Source organism: Oncorhynchus kisutch, unplaced genomic scaffold, assembly GCF_002021735.2.
Source record: "Oncorhynchus kisutch isolate 150728-3 unplaced genomic scaffold, Okis_V2 scaffold1121, whole genome shotgun sequence".
In the NCBI taxonomy this organism is placed as follows: domain Eukaryota; kingdom Metazoa; phylum Chordata; class Actinopteri; order Salmoniformes; family Salmonidae; genus Oncorhynchus; species Oncorhynchus kisutch.
In genome coordinates, this window is record NW_022263066.1 from 57780 (window position 1) to 79973 (window position 22194).

Here is a 22194-nt window from a genome sequence, read left to right on the forward strand (position 1 = left end):
CAGACAAAGGTATGGTAGGATGTGAATACAGTGGAGGTAAACCTAGGTATTGAGTGATGAAGAGAGAGATATTGTCTCTAGAAACATCATTGAAACCAGGAGATGTCATTGCATGTGTGGGTGGTGGAACTAATAGGTTGGATAAGGCATAGTGAGCAGGACTAGAGGCTCTACAGTGAAATAAGCCAATAAACACTAACCAGAACAGCAATGGACAAGACATATTGACATTAAGGAGAGGCATGCTTAGTCGAGTGATCAAGGGGTCCAGTGAGTGGAGAGGTTGGTTGGGGGTCACGGCGATTTAGACAGCTAGCCAGGCCATCGGTAGCAAGCTAGCATAGGATGGAGGTCTGTTGTTAGCCACCTCTTAGATTAGTGGGGTTCCGTGTGGGGATTAATCCAAATCACACAACAACAACAAAAATAAAAACAATAGATATAGTTATAGAGGCCCAAGAAGAAAACATAATAATAATAAAAAATAAATAAATTGTCCGATTGTCTATTCAGATAGCAGCCGGTAAGACAGCTAACGGTTAGCAGGCCGCAGATGGGCGTTCAGGTAACGTCGCGACGGAGGAGCCAGCCGGATCTCCTTCGGGTAGATAACGTCGGCAGTCCAGTTGTGAAGGCCCGGTGGGGCTCCGCGTAGGCAGTAAAATGGGTCCGGATAGGTGACTGCAGCCCAGGAGTGATTGATGTTTGCTCCGGAATCGACGAAAGCCGATAGTCACACGGATAGCAGCTAGCTAGCTGTGAGATCCGGGTATGAATGTTCAGAGAGCAGTTGAAATCCAGGGACATGGAGAGAAAAATTGGTCCGGTATGTTCCATTCCGAGCCGCGCTGTACAAAACTGGCGATAGATTTTCGAGCTAAAGGATAGCTGATGACCACAAACCGTGGTTAGCTGAATACTAACGATTTGCCAGTAAAGAAGCTAACTAGCTTCTGAACTAGCTTCTGATTAGCTTCTGGATTAGCTTCTGGGCTAGCTTCTGGCTAGCTCCTGGCTAGCTTCTGGCTAGTTTCAGGCTAACTTCTTGGAGTTTCTGGCTAGCTTCTTGGAGGATTACAGATTTGAGGTAAATAATACTTTTTTATAAATATAAATTGGTGAGGCGGGTTGCAGGAGAGTGTTTTGAAGATGAGTTGATGGAAAATAAAAATTAAATGTATGTGAAAAAAGTTGTAAATATATAAATATACAGGACACGACAAGATGAGGACAAAAGACGTCTGAACTGCTATGCCATCTTGGTTGAGGAGATGTTTGGGGAAGGCCCTTTCCTGTTTCAGCATGACAATGCCCCCTTGCACAAAGCGAGGTCCATACGGAAATGGTTTGTCGAGATCGCTGTGGAAGAATTTGACTGGCCTGCACAGAGCCCTAACCTCAACCCCATCGATCATCTCTGTAATGAATTGGAACGCTGACTGCTAGCCAGACCTACTCGCCCAACATCAGTGCCCGATCTCACTAATGTTATTGTGGCTGAATGGAAGCAAGTCCCCACAGCAATGTTCCAACATCTAGTGGAAAGCCTTCCAGGAAGAGTGGAGGCTGTTATAGCAGTAAAGGAGGGACCATATCCATATTAATGCCCATGATTTTGGAATGAGATGTTCGACGAGCAGATGTCCACATACTTTCAGTCATGTAGTGTATCACAGTAGATATAAACAAAGTCAAGTGCGCGTGTTAGTTCACAAAATATATATATATATATATATATATATATATATATATATATATATATATATATCGGTAGGGAGGGGCAGTTGCTCTTGCTGCTGGTCTTGTAATGGATGTGAGCTTCGACTGGAAGCCAGTGGAGAACCACTGAGAGGCGGGGAAACGTGGGAGAACATGGGAAGTTTGAACACCAGACAGGCTGCAGTATTCTGGATAAATTGCAGGGGTTTGATGGCACAAGCGGAGAGCAAAGCCAACAGTTGCGGTAGGAGATGCGGGAGATGCAGGCGGGAGATGACTCGTACTCTGTGAGGTAGGCTCGTACTCTACAGATGTTGAGGAGCATGACCTGCAGGAGCGAGTCACTACTTTGGTGTTTGCAGTGAATGCCAGGGTGTTGTCCAGGGTCATGCCAAGGTTCTTTGCACTCTGGGAGGGGGACACCGTGGAGTTGTCAACCATGATGGAGAAGTCTTGGAGGGGAGAGGCCTTCCATGGGCTGAAGAGAAGCTCTGTCTTGTCGAAGTGGAGCTTGAGGTGGTGGGCCGACATCCAAGCTGAGATATCTGTCAGGCACGCAGGGATGCGTGTCACCACCCGGGTGAAGAAGGGGGGGAAGGAGAAAAGTAGTTGAGTGTCATCCGCATAGCAATGATAGAAGAGACCATATGATGATATGACAGAGCCCAGTGACTTGAGCTATAGAGAGAAGAGGAGAGGGCCTAGAACTATGCCCTGGGGGACACCAGTAGTGAGTAGTGAGAGTATGTGGTGCAGATCCTCATCACCTGGTAGGAGCGGCCTGCCAACTAGGATGCAATCCAAGAGTGTGCAGAGCCTAAGACACCCAGCCCTGAGAGGCTGGAGAGGAGGATCTGATGGTTCACGGTGTTGAAGGCAGAGGATACATCTAGGAGGATGAGAACAGAGGAGAGAGTCAGCTTTGGCAGTGCGGAGTGCCTCCAGGATCATTCGGACAGAGATAGCGAGAGAGTTGGTCAGAGACATATTTGAAGTTATTTGTGAAAGTGAGAAGATGCACAACTCTATCTCAGGTCTGTCTGGAGAGCCATTGACTGTAGAATCTCAATACAGGTTCCTCATTTCTAGTAATCAGTACTATTGAGCTAGTACCTACAGTACACTGTCTGGAACCAGTCCTCCATGCCCAAGGATATGTCTCTCATTGTACATGTGCACAGAGCCTTGATGAGTTTAAATGCCCTCTCTAAATTCCAGCTTCCCTCAGCAATACTATTATGTGTAATTCAGTTCTGGAACAATGGTTGGTATGAAATGAAAGACTCCCAATGAAAGGGTTTCTATGCTGAATGATATGCTAATATGATATGCTACTGTTGAATGGGAGTGTCTCAAACACTCTCAAACACTCTGACTAGCTTTGATACGTAGTTGTCTGTGAAGATGTCCTCTACCTGGCTTGAGTGTTTACAGTACTTCTGCTCTACAAATGCCTTTTACTCTACCCCCCCCCCCCCCCTCTCCTTCTCTCTGGTGCTCTCTCTCTCTCCCCCTTTCTCTACCCCCCCTCTCTCTTTCTCTCTGGTGCTCTCTCTCTCTCCCTTTCTCTCGCTCCCTGTTCTCTCCATCTCACCCCCCCATCTCCCCCTCTCTGGGTCCCCATGGCGACAACAGTACTCATATGATGGGATGGAGATGAGCAGCCTCCCTGTGGACCTGACGGTCATCTGGAACGGAGACTTCAGCATCGACAACCCTGCCGAAAATAAAGGTCAGGACCCACCCCTCACACCCACACACCCACACCCACATCCACACACACCCCACCCGATCACCGCCGTTGCCTGTGTAGCCGGTCTCCATGGCAACAGGCGGGCAGTTGCGGCGGTATCCATCCCCCTGACACCGGCACAGACACAGAAGTGGCATTACTTTGCTGCGGTGGGCGGCGGCGTCTGGTTATAACTTTGCCTCTTCTCTCATCTCCCTCTTTCTCTCCCTTACTCTCCATCTCTCACACCTAATTTCCCTCTTTCTCTCCCTTACTCTCCATCTCTCACACCTAATCTCCCTCTTTCTCTCCCTTACTCTCCATCTCTCACACCTAATTTCCCACTGCTATCCCTCTCTCTCATCTCCCTCTTTCTCTCCCTTACTCTCCATCTCTCACACCTAATCTCCCTCTTTCTCTCCCTTACTCTCCATCTCTCACACCTAATCACCCTCTTTCTCTCCCTTACTCGCCATCTCTCACACCTAATTTCCCTCTGCTCTCCCTCTCTCTCTCTCGCTCTTCCTCCCTTTTCCCTCCTTCTGTTCACCTCGTTAGCTTCACACCACTCGTCTCGCCACGTCCTCTTCCCTTTTCCCATCGTGCCATCTCTCCAGTCGCCATCTCTTTCCCTCTCCCTGTCTCTCTCTTCCCCTCTCTCTCTCGCTCCCTCTCTCCTTTCTCTCTCTCTCCTCCTATCCTCTCTCTGTGTTTCTCTCTCTGTTTCTCTCTCTCCTTCTCTTTCTCTCTCTCTCCTCCTCCCTTTTCCCTCCTTCTGTTCACCTCGTTAGCTTCACACCGGTCGTCTCGCCACGTCCTCTTGCCTTTTTCCATCTCTCCAGTCCCATCTCTTTACTTTCCCTCTCTCTGTCTCTCTCTCTCCCCCCCTCTCTCTCTCCCCATCTCTCCTTTCTCTCTCCCTCCCTCTCTCTTTCCCTCTCTCTCACTATCTCTCGTCTCCCCTGTGGTGCCTGTTAGCTTCACAACTTCCTCTGTGGTGCTTGTTAGCTTCACGCCTTCCTCTGTGGTGCTTGTTAGCTTCACGCCTTCCTCTGTGGTGCTTGTTAGCTTCACGCCTTCCTCTGTGGTGCTTGTTAGCTTCACAACTTCCTCTGTGGTGCTTGTTAGCTTCACGCCTTCCTCTGTGGTGCTTGTTAGCTTCACGCCTTCCTCTGTCAGTTGTCTCCCTCTGCCCAGCAGCATATTACCACAGACCACACATGCATTCACTAAAAGATAATATTCAATATGCTATACTAACAGTGACTGTCTATCTATCTATCTATCTATCTATCTATATCTATCTATCTATCTATCTATCTATCTATCTATCTATCTATCTATCTATCTATCTATCTATCTATCTATCTATCTATCTATCTATCTATCTAGTAATGGTTAATACAGTCTTTTGTTATCACATTGGTACTATTTTCACAACTCTTAGTACAAAACTCGTCACACTTGTAAAGCAGCCAGTCTTTCATTCAAAACCTGTCAGTGTGTATTCATTTGGATTGTGAACAGCTCTCACCACACAACCATTGATTCAAAATATAAGTTGATTGTGAAATGTAATGAGAGCATTCAATTAAATGAATGAAAATAAAACATAACATTTAGCACGCAATAATTTGCATCAAGCCTGTCTTGTTCCCTTTCCCTTTTGAGCATTTGGCCATAAATTCTCATCCACATCACAGTGAATGTCCTCATTGTTCATGCACTGCGGGAAATACCTTTTGGCCTGATGATTCCAAGCCTGACATTGGTCTGCGATGATGTATCTGCATTAGAGGTCGACCAATTATGATTTTTCAACGCTGATACTGATACCGATTATTGGAGAACCAAAAAAAGCCGATACCGATTAATTGGCCGATTTGTATTTATTTATTTGTAATAATGACAATTACAACAATACTGAATGAACACTTATTTTAACTTAATATAATACATAAATAAAATCAATTTAGCCACAAATAAATCATGCAGAAAGTAAAAGTGCAATATGTGCCATGTAAGAAAGCTAACGTTGAAGTTCCTTGCTCAGAACATGAGAAAAAATGAAAGCTGGTGGTCCCTTTTAACATGAGTCTTCCATATTCCCAGGTAAGAAGTTTTAGGTTTTAGTTATTATAGGAATTATAGGACTATTTCTCTCTATACCATTTGTATTTCATTAACCTTTGACTATTGGATGTTCTTATAGGCACTTTAGTATTGCCAGTGTAACAGTATAGCTTCCGTCCCTCTCCTCACTCCTACCTGGACTCGAACCAGGAACACAACGACAACAGCCACCCTCGAAGCAACGTTAACCATGCAGAGCAAGGGGAACAACTACTCCAAGTTTCAGAGCGAGTAACGTTTGAAACGCTATTAGCGCACACCCCGCTAACTAGCTAACCATTTCACATCGGTTACACCAGCCTAATCTCGGGAGTTGATAGGCTTGAAGTAATAAACAGCGCAATGCTTGAAGCATTGCGAAGAGCTGCTGGCAAAATGCACGAAAGTGCTGTTTGAATGAATGCTTACAAGCCTGCTGCTGCCTACCACCGCTCAGTCAGACTGCTCTATCAAATCATAGACTTAGTTATAACATGATAACACACAGAAATATGAGGTCATTAATATGGTCGAATCCGGAAACTATCATCTCGAAAACAAGACGTTTATTCTTTCAGTGAAATACGGAACCGTTCCGTATTTTATCTAACGGGTGGCATCCATAAGTCTAAATATTCCTGTTACATTGCACAACCTTCAATGTTATGTCATAATTACGTACAATTATGGCAAATTAGGTGGCCCAAACTGTTGCATATACACTGACTCTGCGTGCAATGAACGCAAGAGAAGTGACACAATTTCACCTTGTTAATATTGCCTGTTAACTTGGATTTATTTTAGCTAAATATGCAGGTTTAAATATATAGACTTCTGTGCATTGATTTTAAGAATGGCATTGATGTTTATGGTTAGGTACACATTGGAGCAACGATATGCACCGCATCGTTTATATGCAACGCAGGACACGCTAGATAAACTAGTAATATCATCAACAATGTGTAGTTAACTAGTGATTTTGATTGATTGTTTTTTATAAGATAAGTTTAATGCTAGCTAGCAACTTACCTTGGCTTACTGCATTTGCGTAACAGGCAGTCTCTTCGTGGAGTGCAACGAGAGGCAGGTGGTTAGAGCGTTGGACTAGTTAACTGTAAGGTTGCAAGATTGAATCGCCCGAGCTGACAAGGTAAAACTCTATCATTCTGCCCCTGAACAAGGCAGTTAACCCACTGTTGACAATAACGTTGTCAATATAAAAGGTAAACAAGAAAGGCACTCTCTCAGGCAGGCGCATGGAAAAGCTCTGTGACAAGGCAGGGTCCACTCATTCAGACTGCTCTTACTCCCTCATTTTTCAGAATACAAGCCTGAAACAATTTCTAAAGACTGTTGACATCTAGTGGAAGGCATAGGAACTGCATTTTGAGTCCTAAGTCAATGGATACTGTAATGGCATTGAATAGAAAACTACTACAAAAAAATCTTGCTTCCTGAATGGATTTTTCTCTGGTTTTCACCAGCCAAATCAGTTCTGTTATACTCACAGACACTTTTTTAACAGTTTTGTAAACTTTAGACTGTTTTCTATCCAAATCTACCAATTACATGCATATCCTATCTTCTGGGCCTGAGTAGAAGGCAGTTTAATTTGGGCACGCTTTTCATCCAAAATTCCAAATGCTGCCCTCTACCCTAGAGAAGTTAACAAACTATAGTTTTGGCAAGTCGGTTAGGACATGACACAAGTAATTTTTCCAACAATTGTTTACAGACAGATTATTTCACTTTTAATTCACTGTATCACAATTCCAGTGGGTTAGAAGTTTACATACACTAGACTGTGCCTTTAAACAGCTGGGACAATTCCAGAAAATTATGTAATGGCTTTAAAAGCTTCTGATAGGCGTTCTGTCTCCTAGAGATGAACGTACTTTGGTATGAAAAGTGCAAATAAATCCCAGAACAACAGCAAGGGACCTTGTGAAGATGCTGGAGGAAACAGGCACAAAAGTATCTATATCCACAGTAAATCGAGTCCTATATCGACATAACCTGAATGGCCGCTCAGCAAGGAAGAAGCCACTGCTTCAAAACCGCCATAAAAAAGTCAGACTACGGTTTGCAACTGTCCTCTCGGTCTGATGAAACAAACATAGAACTGTTTGGCCATAATGACCATCATTATATTTGGAGGAAAAAGGGGAACGCTTGCAAGCTGAAGAACACCATCCCAACCGTGAAGCACGGGGGTGGCAGCATCATGTTGTGGGGTTGCTTTGCTGCAGGAGGGACTGGTGCCCTTTACAAAATAGATGGCATCATGAGGTAGGAAAATTATGTGGATATATTGAAGTAATATCTCAAGACATTGGTCTGAAAGTGAAAGCTTGGTTGCAAATGGGTCTTCCAAATGGACAATGACCCCAAGCATACTCCAAAGTTGTGGCAAAACGGCTTAAGGACAACAAAGTCAAGGTATTGGAGTGGCCATCACAAAGCCCTGACCTCAATCATATAGAAAATGTGTGGGTAGAACTGAAAAAGCCTGTGTGAGCAAGGAGGCCTACAAACCTGACTCAGTTACACCAGGAGGAATGGGCCAAAATTCACCCAACTTATTGTGGGAAGCTTGTGGAAGGCTACCCAAAACGTTTGACCCAAGTTAAACAATTTAAAGGCAATGCTACCAAATACTAATTGAGTGTTTGTAAACCTCTGACCCACTGGGAATGTGATGAAAGAAATAAAAAATAAATAATTATCTCTACTATTATTCTGACATTTCACATTCTTAAAATAAAGTGGTGATCTAAACTGACCTAAGAGGGAATTTTTACTAGGATTAAATGTCAGGAATTGTGAAAAACTGAGTTGAAATGTATTTGTCTAAGGTGTATGTAAACTTCCGACTACAACTGTATATTATATATGTACAAGGACTAAACCATGCATGATGGTACTAGTTGGCTTAAACCCATACAGTACAAATAGAATCACCAATGACAATGATTAACTGCACCTCGCTGGCTTTGCAATTAGATTTATTTGCGCTCACATTTGTGTTCACATTTGAATGGATATATAGAAACATTTTGTGTCCATGGAGAGACGGGGAGAGAGAGAGGGAGAGAGAGAGGGGGGGGAGAGAGAGGGAGAGAGAGAGTGGGGGAGAGAGAGAGGGGGAGAGAGAGAGAGAGAGAGAGAGAGAGAGAGAGAGGGAGAGAGAGAGAGAGTGGGAGAGAGAGAGAGAGAGAGGGAGATTGAGAGAGAGACGGGGAGAGAGAGAGGGAGAGTTAAAGATGAATTCCTCCTCCTCTTCTCTCCCATTAGCTACCCAGGGAGAAAGCTACTCTGGAGGCATCATTTGATGGACAAATCACACAAGCATCTAATGGCAATTAAAAACCTGTCCGGTTTCCATGGAGATGAAATGTTAAACTAGTGGATGAGCAGAGGCAAGAAGCTTCTGGTCGCAGGAGCTAAATGAGGGAGAGAAGGAGAGAGCGAGAGATAAGAAGAGAGAGAGAGGAAGCCAGGGAGGAAGAGAGAGAGAGAGGGGGGAGGGAGTGAGACAGAAGCAAGAGAGAAGGATTGAGACAGAGAGCAAGGGACAGAGATACAGTATCAACAAATTATGCTTTCCACAATATGATTAAAATACTGTCCATGTTCTGGAAATACTAAAATGCTGACTGTGATTGATCTACGGGTTCTGAACAGTTCTCACCCACATTTACCAGTATACATCATGAAGGCTATCATTTTAAATGTAGGCCGGGTGTAAAGCACTTCGTTACAATTTCTGATGTACAAATGGCTTTATAAATGCATGTGATTGATTGACTGATTGAAATCAAGTATATGTGCGAGATGTGTTAACCTGATCTCTCCCTGTGACCCCCGCCCCCCCCCCCTCCCCCATCAGTTCACCTGTACAAGTGTGATGCCCAGAGGGGTAGCTGTGGCCTGTGTCTGAAGGCAGACCCCCTGTTTGGCTGTGTGTGGTGTAAAGGGGAGAACCGCTGCACCCTCAAGCAGCACTGTCCCCACCCTGAGAGCCAGTGGCTGGAGCGCAATGGACTCAACAGCAAGTGTACCCACCCACGCATCACCCAGGTGAGAATGCAGATACACACACACACACACACACACACACACACACACACACACACACACACACACACACACACACACACACACACACACACACACACACACACACACACACACACACACACACACACACCACCAGTACCCACCAAGTGAATCACACAAGTGGGGATGACACACACATGCACGTACTGTACACACTACACCAGCAATTACTACAGAGCACACACTGTCACCCAGGGGAGAGCACACACTGTCACCCAGGGGAGAGCACACACTGTCACCCAGGGGAGGACACACACTGTCACATCAGTAGAGTGACTGCTGATGGTGTCGACATATAAGTTATGAACACAAGACACTCTGTCGCCCAGGGGAGAACACACACTGTCGCCCTCTGACAGCTGATAGACACCTCTCATTTGGACAAGATTAGAATCATCTTGATCATAGTTTTCTTTCTGCAGGACTTCAATTAGGGACAGTAAACAGTAACAGCTATGTGCAATACTCATTACTCAATACTCAATACTCAATACTCGTTACTCAATACTCATTACTCAATACTCGTTACTCAATACTCATTACTCATTACTCAATACTCAATACTCATTACTCATTACTCAATACTCAATACTCATTACTCATTACTCAATACTCATTACTCATTACTCAATACTCAATACTCAATACTCATTACTCAATACTCAATACTCATTACTCAATACTCATTACTCAATACTCAATACTCAATACTCAATACTCATTATTCAATACTCATTACTCATTACTCATTACTCAATACTCAATACTCATTACTCAATACTCAATACTCATTACTCATTACTCAATACTCATTACTCATTACTCATTACTCAATACTCAATACTCATTACTCAATACTCATTACTCATTACTCAATACTCAATACTCATTACTCATTACTCATTGGTCATTACTCAATACTCAATACTCATTACTCAATACTCATTACTCAATACTCAATACTTATTACTCATTACTCATTACTCAATACTCATTACTCAATACTCATTACTCATTACTCAATACTCAATACTCATTACTCAATACTCATTACGCATTACTCAATACTCAATACTCATTGCTCAATATTCAATACTCAATACTCAATACGCAGTACTCAGTACTCAGTACTCATTACTCATTGGTCATTACTCATTACTCATTGGTCATTACTCATTGGTCATTACTCATTACTCATTGGTCATTACTCATTACTCATTACTCATTGGTCATTACTCATTACTCATTGGTCATTACTCTTTGGTCATTACTCATTACTCATTACGCATTGGTCATTACTCATTACTCATTACTCATTACTCATTGGTCATTACTCATTGGTCATTACTCATTAGTCCATACTCATTACTCATTACTCGTTGCTCATTACTCATTACTCATTGGTCATTACTCATTAATCATTGGGCATTGGGCGGCAGGGTAGCCTAGTGGTTAGAGCGTTGGACTAGTAACCGAAAGGTTGCAAGTTCGAATCCCCGAGCTGACAAGGTACAAATCTGTCGTTCTGCCCCTGAATAGGCAGTTAACCCACTGTTCCTAGGCCGTCATTGAAAATAAGAATTTGTTCTTAGCTGACTTGCCTAGTAAAATATAGGTAAAATAAAATAAAATTACTCATTGGTCATTACTCATTGCTCAATACTCATTGGTCATTACTCATTGCTCATTGCTCATCCCAATGTGTTAGTCCGCTTATACACACAACTTGCCAATGCTGATAGAACTCCACATCTGCCTGCTACTGAGGGATCAGTCACACACATGGTTAACCCAGTGAGCTAGGCTAAGAGCGCCCATTCACCCTGTTTATCACTCACCTCAGAACAGATGAACACACACCTGTTTAACTCTTCCTGTTCTCCAGCAGGGTTAGCCCTGTGTGTGTGGTATAAACACTCCTGACCCTACTGGATGGTGGGTGGGTGGATGGATGATGGATGGATGGTGGATGGATGGATGGGTGGTGGATAGATGGAGGTTAAAGGGAGGGCAAGTTGGGGCTAGGGTGGAGTCATGAGGAGGAGAGGAATCCCTATCTCTTCACACCCCCTGGAGAGATGATGGATACACAGGGCATCCCTCCATCCCCAGCCTGGGGAGGGGGACAGCATGGTTAGAGATTGGTTAGAGATTGGTTAGAGCATGGTTAGAGATTGGAGATGGAGGGATAGAGGATGGATAGAATAGCCACATTGGATTGGCCCTGAGAAATGATGGGAGGATGATAGAACAGGAGAGGAGGAGGAGGGGAAATCCCCCTCTATCTCTCACCAGGAAAGAGGGTGAGTATGCTCTGAGCTGTTCAGTGTAACCTGGCTCAGTGTGGTAACCTGGCTCAGTGTGGTAACCTGGCTCAATGTGGTGACCTGGCTCAGTGTGGTGACCTGGCTCAGTGTGGTAACCTGGCTCAATGTGGTGACCTGGCTCAGTGTGGTGACCTGGCTCAATGTGGTAACCTGGCTCAGTGTGGTGACCTGGCTCAGTGTGGTGACCTGGCTCAATGTGGTGACCTGGCTCAATGTGGTGACCTGGCTCAGTGTGGTAACCTGGCTCAATGTGGTAACCTGGCTCAGTGTGGTGACCTGGCTCAGTGTGGTAACCTGGCTCAGTGTGGTAACCTGGCTCAGTGTGGTGACCTGGGTAACCTGGCTCAGTGTTGTGACCTGGGTAACCTGGCTCAGTGTGGTGACCTGGCTCAATGTGGTGACCTGGCTCAATGTGGTGACCTGGCTCAGTGTGGTGAAGTTATAACTTGAAATAATCAAGGCAAACTTTGCCTTCTCTGAATCTCTCTTCTACTGAAACTGTACTGGGCCTGTCATCAACCCCAAAGATCCTCACTTCTACTGAAACTGGACTTGGCCTGTCATCAACCCCAAAGATCCTCACTTCTACTGAAACTGAACTGGACCTGTCATCAACCCCCAAGATCCTCACTTCTACTGAAACTGAACTGGGCCTGTCATCAACCCCAAAGATCCTCTCTTCTACTGAAACTGGACTGGACCTGTCATCAACCCCCAAGATCCTCACTTCTACTGAAACTGGGCCTGTCATCAACCCCCAAGATCCTCTCTTCTACTGAAACTGGACTGGACCTGTCATCAACCCCCAAGATCCTCACTTCTACTGAAACTGGACTGGAACTGTCATCAACCCCCAATATCCTCACTTCTACTGAAACTGGGCCTGTCATCAACCCCCAAGATCCTCTCTTCTACTGAAACTGGACTGGACCTGTCATCAACCCCCAATATCCTCACTTCTACTGAAACTGGGCCTGTCATCAACCCCCAAGATCCTCACTTCTACTGAAACTGGGCCTGTCATCAACCCCAAAGATCCTCTCTTCTACTGAAACTGGACTGGACCTGTCATCAACCCCCAAGATCCTCACTTCTACTGAAACTGGGCCTTTCATCAACCCCCAAGATCCTCTCTTCTACTGAAACTGGACTGGACCTGTCATCAACCCCCAAGATCCTCACTTCTACTGAAACTGGGCCTTTCATCAACCCCCAAGATCCTCTCTTCTACTGAAACTGGACTGGACCTGTCATCAACCCCCAATATCCTCACTTCTACTGAAACTGGGCCTGTCATCAACCCCCAAGATCCTCACTTCTACTGAAACTGGGCCTGTCATCAACCCCCAAGATCCTCACTTCTACTGAAACTGGGCCTGTCATCAACCCCAAAGATCCTCACTTCCACTGAAACTGGGCTGGACCTGTCATCAACCCCCAAGATCCTCACTTCTACTGAAACTGGACTGGACCTGTCATCAACCTGGATATGAATAATATAATATATAAATGCACTAATAAAGGCCCAATTTTGAAAAACTACAAAAACACAGCAGCAGCCCCACTATTTCATATCAAGTCAATGAATGACAACACAACATGGTTTTTGTGTGGCTTTACTCGCCGTTCACACCAGAGTGTTGGTATGATGATGAGCTTCAATGAGGATCATACCTAGCAAATCACTGTAGCCATATTCTCCTACACAAAATATGGATTTGAGAGGGAAAGGACTAGATTGGTTTTACAATATGTATACTATTTGCAACCAAAGGCTGTATAGACATGAAATAAAATGAGCTAATTAACTTTTGTATATGTCTACTGCAATTTAGCGTTTAGAACGACAAGGCAAAAGCATTCCGAATCAAATGAAAATGATTATTTTAGCTAAGTAAAATTATACAACAGTAAATTACTGATACTCAAGTGATTGCCATTCCCCACAAGATCCTCACAGAACCGTCGAAATCTAGGCATTCGGAGCTTTGCAAGGTGTCAAATTGTAGTTTTTCCACTAGCCGGTTTGAACACCCAGCTACTGTACGTCTTTACCTCAATCCTTCCTTTCTGGTACATTTACACAGCAGTAGCTGACCAATAGTGTTTGCATTTCACTCATAAATTCTGATATAACGTGTAGTATTTGTAACACATTTAGACACATATCTACCGCTTCGGCAGCACTGTCTTTGGCTTCTCTGTCCTCTCCGCCTGTCTTTGGCTTCGCTGTCCTCTCCGCCTGTCTTTGGCTTCTCTGTCCTCTCTGCCTGTCTTTGGCTTCGCTGTCCTCTCTGCCTGTCTTTGGCTTCGCTGTCCTCTCCGCCTGTCTTTGGCTTCGCTGTCCTCTCCGCCTGTCTTTGGCTTCGCTGTCCTCTCTGCCTGTCATTGGCTTCGCTGTCCTCTCCGCCTGTCTTTGGCTTCGCTGTCCTCTCTGCCTGTCATTGGCTTCGCTGTCCTCTCCGCCTGTCTTTGGCTTCGCTGTCCTCTCTGCCTGTCTTTGGCTTCGCTGTCCTCTCTGTCTGTCTTTGGCTTCGCTGTCCTCTCCGCCTGTCTTTGGCTTCGCTGTCCTCTCCGCCTGTCTTTGGCTTCGCTGTCCTCTCCGCCTGTCTTTGGCTTCGCTGTCCTCTCCCCCTGTCTTTGGCTTCGCTGTCCTCTCCGCCTGTCTTTGGCTTCTCTGTCCTCTCCGCCTGTCTTTGGCTTCTCTGTCCTCTCCGCCTGTCTTTGGCTTCTCTGTCCTCTCCGCCTGTCTTTGGCTTCTCTGTCCTCTCCGCCTGTCTTTGGCTTCGCTGTCCTCTCCGCCTGTCTTTGGCTTCTCTGTCCTCTCTGCCTGTCTTTGGCTTCGCTGTCCTCTCCGCCTGTCTTTGGCTTCTCTGTCCTCTCCGCCTGTCTTTGGCTTCGCTGTCCTCTCCGCCTGTCTTTGGCTTCGCTGTCCTCTCCCCCTGTCTTTGGCTTCGCTGTCCTCTCTGCCTGTCTTTGGCTTCGCTGTCCTCTCCGCCTGTCTTTGGCTTCGCTGTCCTCTCCCCCTGTCTTTAGCTTCGCTGTCCTCTCCGCCTGTCTTTGGCTTCGCTGTCCTCTCCGTCTACTCTTTTACCTGCCGACCGGGTTGTGGCCTCTTCCTGTTGCCGGTCTAGCACTTCCATGTTAGCGTCGGTGGCACTGGTACTAGTACTAATAATACCGAATAAGTCGGTTTGTTTTTTATATTTGAGTGAAGACTTTTGTCTCTTAACTTTTCTGCCCCACCCCGTTTTTTACTCTGCTTTTCCGTTTTCAATTGTAGCTAGTTTTCGAGCTGTCAGTGTCAATGTGAGTGTGAGCGAGACAAAGGGGGCGGGGCTGAGGGTCGCATAGACATTCGTTTGGAATAGACCAACGAGCCTGGAGGAAAGGTGGTTGGCCCGTGTCGCTCAACCTTCTGCCAACTTTTTTATTAGTAGTAAAAAATGTATAAGGCAGGCGGCCCACCGGTCCAGAGGTTGACCAGCCCACCGGTCCAGAGGTTGACCAGCCCACCGGTCCAGAGGTTGACCAGCCCACCGGTCCAGAGGTTGACCAGCCCACCGGTCCAGAGGTTGACCAGCCCACCGGTCCAGAGGTTGACCAGCCCACCGGTCCAGAGGTTGACCAGCCCACCGGCCGGTGGCCAGTCCGCTACTGTCCTGGTCTGAATCTAGCATGGATGTATCCTCTGTTCTGTCTGTGCATAATGCCTTGCCAGGCTGTAACAGGAGCATATTGAAGCCCTCTCACGTACCCATAACACTGTCACTCTGTGATGATGGGGGGCTTTTTAAGGCCCCTCAGCCCAGCCCTCGGCCCCTAATGCATTCTAATGCTGCTCATTACAGTGACATCTTCCCATGAATAATCATCACTCCTTCTCCAGATACAGAAGAGAGACAGAAAGGGAGAGAGTGATTTAGTATCTGACTCCACCAACCGTCAATTAGCTTGTCAAAGACACAAATCTAATCAACTGCTCATCCCGCTAATGAAAAGAGACCCATCATCTCTCTCTCTCTCTTTCTCTCTCTCTCTCTCTCTCTCTCTCTCTCTCTCTCTCTCTCTCTTTCTCTCCCCTCTCTCTCCCGCCGTCTCTCTCTCCTCCCTGCTAGATGGAAAAGATCCATAATGCATTGCAGTGTCTGTTAATTGCATGCATTGTGTTGCAGTAGATTGTTCCCACAGGGTTTCCCTATTCCATCACCACATCAGCAAGGGACAGACTATATTATTTCAGGACCATGACAGTTAGTTGATGTACTGTCTATTATGAACTGCGGCCGAGCAAGTCATGCAGTGAGATAACACTGCCCCTCCCTCCACTTTATTTTCCCATTGACTGGCGGTTACTTTTTCAGCGTCTCTAATTGGACAGCACTGTATCCGTATAGCAACACCAACCCACTGAACTCATCATTATAGACCCAAGGGTCTGGCATACCTGATAACTCACTGTATTCTGATCATGCCTTGATGTTTGTAGATAGGGATATAAGCTAAGTTGTCAGTATTCACAACTGTCCCTAAATAACTAGCTAAATAGATATGGATTACCATCAGACGCTGTTTCTGTCTCTCTCTCTCTCTCTCTCTCTCTCTCACACGCACACGCACGAACGCACACGCACGCACACACACACACACACACACTTTGGCGACTGTACCTCCATTCCCCTGAGAGGGGCCCTAGCCTGTCAGTGAGGAATGCCCTCCACAGAGAATTGATAATGAGACCTCTAACCCTAGTGGGAGATCACTATTTGGCAGGGGAGAATGACACAGCACAAAGCTATTAATTAATGATAGCTCAGCTTTCCCACTGGGACCTGGAGGTGCTTTATTTGGCAGAGATGGATTGGAGGTCCTGGACAGTGTGTCCATTTCATACATTCAGCAGCTGGCCTCTGGGACAAAAACTATTAGGGGCCAACACTAATCAATCTGTTAAAACTTGGATGTCTGCTACAGTGGAACATCTAACAGATCAATATATTAGGTGATCAGAATAACTGTTGACACCTCCCAACTCTCCTTTATGAGTTAGTCACTCTGTGTGTAGACCAACTCTCCTTTATGAGTTAGTCATGTAGACCAACTCTCCTTTATGAGTTAGTCACGTAGACCAACTCTCCTTTATGAGTTAGTCACTCTGTGTGTAGACCAACTCTCCTTTATGAGTTAGTCACGTAGACCAACTCTCCTTTATGAGTTAGTCACGTAGACCAACTCTCCTTTATGAGTTAGTCATGCTGTGTGTAGACCAACTCTCCTTTATGAGTTAGTCACGTAGACCAACTCTCCTTTATGAGTTAGTCACGTAGACCAACTCTCCTTTATGAGTTAGTCACGTAGACCAACTCTCCTTTATGAGTTAGTCATGCTGTGTGTAGACCAACTCTCCTTTATGAGTTAGTCATGCTGTGTGTAGACCAACTCTCCTTTATGAGTTAGTCACGTAGACCAACTCTCCTTTATGAGTTAGTCATGCTGTGTGTAGGCCAACTCTCCTTTATGAGTTAGTCACGTAGACCAACTCTCCTTTATGAGTTAGTCACGTAGACCAACTCTCCTTTATGAGTTAGTCATGCTGTGTGTAGACCAACTCTCCTTTATGAGTTAGTCATGCTGTGTGTAGGCCAACTCTCCTTTATGAGTTAGTCACGTAGACCAACTCTCCTTTATGAGTTAGTCATGCTGTGTGTAGACCAACTCTCCTTTATGAGTTAGTCATGCTGTGTGTAGGCCGACTCTCCTTTATGAGTTAGCCACTCTGTGTGTAGACTGTTCAATCTCTCTCTCTCTCTCTCTCTCTCTCTCTCTCTCTCTCTCTCTCTCTCTCTCTCTCTCCCTCACTCACTCACTCACTCACTCACTCACTCACTCACTCACTCACTCACTCACTCACTCACTCACTCACTCACTCACTCACTCACTCACTCACTCACTCACTCACTCACTCACTCACTCACTCACTCACTCACTCACTCACTCACATACACAACCAAACACTGGGTTGCACACACCTAATCCCTCATATGAGATCTGCCCGGGCATTGCCTTGGCTGCGGCTCGCGTGATGACCTCACCCGGCCAAAACGGGGCGAGCGCGGGGAATAGCTTAATCTAATTGGCTGGCAGCAGATATCGTTGGCTGGCGTTATCGTGCGCCATTGGGAAGCTTCCTCATGACAGCCATGCTGAGTGGGTTTTTAATCAGGACCGGTTAACAAGCCCTCTAACTAAGACCCTACACACTGCCCTGGAGATAGCACTGTACTGCTTCTGATCCAGATTAAGGCTGCGTCCCAAATGCTACTCTCTGGTCCAAAGTAGTGCACTATATATGGAATAGGGTGCCATTTGGGATGAAGCCCAGACCCTTGTCTTTTACACCAAAGTCTGATGAATTAGGAATATACTGTAGCGTTATCATCATGTGAAGGAGAGGGGGTTTCATGCTCAATGCGTGGTGGAGACTTTAACGCACTGCATTATGGGCCTTCTGACTAATTGGGCTGCATGGAGAGACAGACAGCTGCTGTCATTAATATAGTTATCATCAACACCGTGTCATTCAGAAAGATTTATGACACTAGGTTTTTGACTGTAAGGCTAATAACAGCAGCGCTGCTAAACACCATCATAACCAATTGGATCATGAATCTCCTCTCCCCTGTAACAGTTCCCCAGGTCAGGTCGTTGCTGCAAATGACAACATGACCTGGTAAAGTAAACTCTTAGGAAGTTGGCATCACGACGCTAAGCTATCTGTTTATTGTTGTTAATAATAAGTCTCTCTTTTGCCCAGATCACTCCGCTGCGGGGGCCTCGGGAAGGGGGCACCCTAGTAACCATCCGGGGGAGAACCTGGGCCTGGACTTCAGTGAGATCCAGGGGAACGTCAGGGTGGCCGAGGTGGACTGTACCCCCGTCCCCGAGGGATACATCCCCGCAGAACAGTGAGTACACGGTCACGGTCATTCCAAATCACAGGCTGACCACAGACCCCGGTGCAAACTCTTAGACACAAGGTCATCTGAGGCACACAGTCACTACTGAATCCCAGTCACGTTCTCTCTGACCGCACCTCAACCACAGAACAACTCCTCAGGCAGAGGGTCATGGGATTCAGTGAGCCTGAGAGAGTGTGACTGGGGGGTGACTAAAGCAGTAAGCAGAAACAAGGTGTGCTGTACAGTCAGTCACTAAGATACCAGAGTAAGTAGAGAGGCTTGGTGGAAGGTCAAAGTCACATCTCAAAGTTGGCATTTAGATTGTGATGTGTTTGGACAAGAGAAAGGCCACGTCGGATCATAACAGACCACCCTAATCGAGATTTCATACACACACACACACACACACACACACACACACACACACACACACACACACACACACACACACACACACACACACACACGCATCTTTATCAAGTGAGCTCTCCATTGAACTCCACTAGACAGTTTGCTGCAGTGCTGTTGTGTGAGATCATTCTGCTGTGCAGCACTGATTTTAAACCATCAGGCAGAGAGGGGCTTTATGAGAACCCACCTAATCCCAGGTTAAGACTTGAATATAATAATGTGTTATCTGGCAGGGATTTGGAGGCCCCATGCTGCCAACTCCCTGCCAAAACCTCCATTCATATTCATATGACCTTAACAAGCCTTCCTCCTCTATTCACTACCTCAGCGTTCCTATAGAGAAGGGCTGGGGAAGAAATGTGTAAGTGTGAAGGGCTCGGTGTGGTGAGAAACCACTTTAGACACTTTCAGCAGTTTGAGTTCATTTGATGTGTGGCACTGACCTGTCGTTGTGTTAAATGTGTGGGTTAGACCTAAATGTCTATTCTGTATTAAAATCATGAGAATGAGAAAGAAGAAATGAAGCAATGCTGTGTGTGTGTATATGTGTGTGTGTGTGTGTGTGTGTGTGTGTGTGTGTGTGTGTGTGTGTGTGTGTGTGTGTGTGTGTGTGTGTGTGTGTGTGTGTGTGTGTGTGTCTGTACATAACTGCATTGTAGAAGCATAATGAATCATCAACACTTCCTCCTGTTTGTAGGATAGTGTGTGAGATGGCGGTGGCAACGCCGAGCCAGTTCGCCAACTACGTGGAGGTGTGTGTGGGGGGTGTGGGGGTCAGAGAGTGTCCAAAAGAGTTCAGGGCCGTATACTCCAAGTACTACTACTTCGTGGTGAGTAATGTCTGTCAGACCAACAGATATTGTAGATGTGTGTGTCTGCCATATGAAGCATAGAGAACATACTGTATATTTTGATATGGTTTATTTGGTTGGAAAAAGTCATTATAGAATATAGATTATAGAATGTATGTAGTTCACTTAGTTAGTGATCTAGCAATATCTAGGCTATGTACTTGATTTAATTCTGTAGACCCTGTTGTTTGTATGTCTCACTGTGTCCTAAGAGCTGTACTCATCACTTCCCTACATAGAACCCTAGTGTGAGGAGACAGGCTGTTCTTAATGTCTCCAGGGGGAAAATGGACCAGGAAGGGCCATATAATCTGCTTTCTATATATACGCACACACACACACACACACACACACACACACACACACACACACACACACACACACACACACACACACACACACACACACACACACAAACACACACACACACACACACACACACACACACACACACACACTCTCCCCATGTACACACTTTATCAAACATTAAGAGCATGTCTCTCACCCACTGAAATACAGCCTGATCGTTACCAATATGTGCTTATTTTATGCAGCGATATCAATTTAACACACACACATTAAGGGGAGCTTTATTTCTTAACAGGCCCATATAACAGGATTACATCATGTTAGGTTAGATGTCGTACCATGAAAATACACTGATTATAAGATTATTATGAGATTATTATGAGATTACGACAGAGCAGATAAACTGTTGCGAGATTTATACTTCAACTCCTCCGCTTGTTCCTGTTCTGTTCTCTCACTGCGATGTGATTGGTTGACATGATTTTTATAGACGCATCTGATTGGACGATCTTTCTTTGACCTTGACCTTTGATCCCTAGGTCACCAGACTGATCAGCCTGAAGCCCAGCCGAGGGCCCGTCTCCGGGGGAACCATCGTCAACATCACCGGTAGCAACCTGGACGCCGGGAGCAACGTGTCCATCATGTTCAAGGACCAGAAGTGCACCTATCACAGGTAGGCAGGCGGGAGGGGCCAATCAGATTATTGGCCAATAACATTATCTATCACAATTATCTCTGAGTCTGATCTGTTTGTCACTCAAGAGTGGACCAGGGATATTGATTTTTGTACAGAGTGAGAGAGTGACAGAGTGAGAGAGCGACAGAGTGAGAGAGCGACAGAGTGAGAGAGCGACAGAGTGAGAGAGCGACAGAGTGAGAGAGCGACAGAGTGAGAGAGCGACAGAGTGAGAGAGAGAGAGAGAGAGAGAGAGAGGGGGAGGGGGGGGGGTCACGTTCGGACAATCAGATTATCTATCACATCTATTCACATATATCTCTGAGTCTGATCTTCTGTCAATCAAAAGGCGATCAGCTGTGCTTGTTGTCATCCTCTGGCCCTGTGGTGAAAATCCATAGCAACATTAAGACTTCCTGATCCCTAATCAATAACGTCTATAAAAACCAGACCGTGCCAACGGCTTCCCCCAATAAAGCTAAAGGACGAGATCCCTGCTGGCTGCCTGGCACAGAGATGTCTTGAGGAAAAAGCCCAAACATTCCTCGGTTTAGAAAAGTGTCTTTGAATCTACTGTTGTTATTGTTGATTTGAAGAAGGATTCTGGGAAGTTTTCATGTGAACACCTGGTTCCCCTTTGTTATATTCAGATGCTCCATAGTCTAGTCCATTATCATAACGTCAGCTACATTGTAGCATAAGTTGGTTCCAGGTCACAGTTGTACTTTCAGGTAGTAGTAGGGCAGACCGGTGAGACCATTGTGGTAAAATACTCTCTCTCTCTCTGCCATAGGAGGGGCGGCCAGTGGATCACGTGTCGCTCCCACGCCTCGCTGCAAGGATATGGAAACGTCAGTGTGTCAGTGACGGTGGACAAGGCCCGCATACAGAAAGACTTGAAGTTTGAGTACGTGGAGGACCCCACTATCATCAAGCTAGAACCTGAGTGGAGCATCTTCAGGTGAGACGACAGGGG

The 22194-nt window shown here is 45.7% G+C and overlaps 1 protein-coding gene across 1 annotated transcript in view; it reads left to right on the forward strand.

Moving 5' to 3' along the window:
* Nucleotides 1-22194, forward strand: part of LOC116364727 (plexin-A4-like) — a gene marked incomplete at its 3' end in the record, with an annotated part of 59047 nt that overhangs the window by 29641 nt on the left and 7212 nt on the right. The window contains exons 7-13 of the mRNA XM_031817684.1: nucleotides 3355-3451; nucleotides 9453-9643; nucleotides 18824-18898; nucleotides 19708-19763; nucleotides 20077-20209; nucleotides 21079-21215; nucleotides 22012-22179. Coding sequence (XP_031673544.1) covers nucleotides 3355-3451; nucleotides 9453-9643; nucleotides 18824-18898; nucleotides 19708-19763; nucleotides 20077-20209; nucleotides 21079-21215; nucleotides 22012-22179 — 857 coding nt within the window. The remainder of the gene's footprint in view (nucleotides 1-3354; nucleotides 3452-9452; nucleotides 9644-18823; nucleotides 18899-19707; nucleotides 19764-20076; nucleotides 20210-21078; nucleotides 21216-22011; nucleotides 22180-22194) is intronic.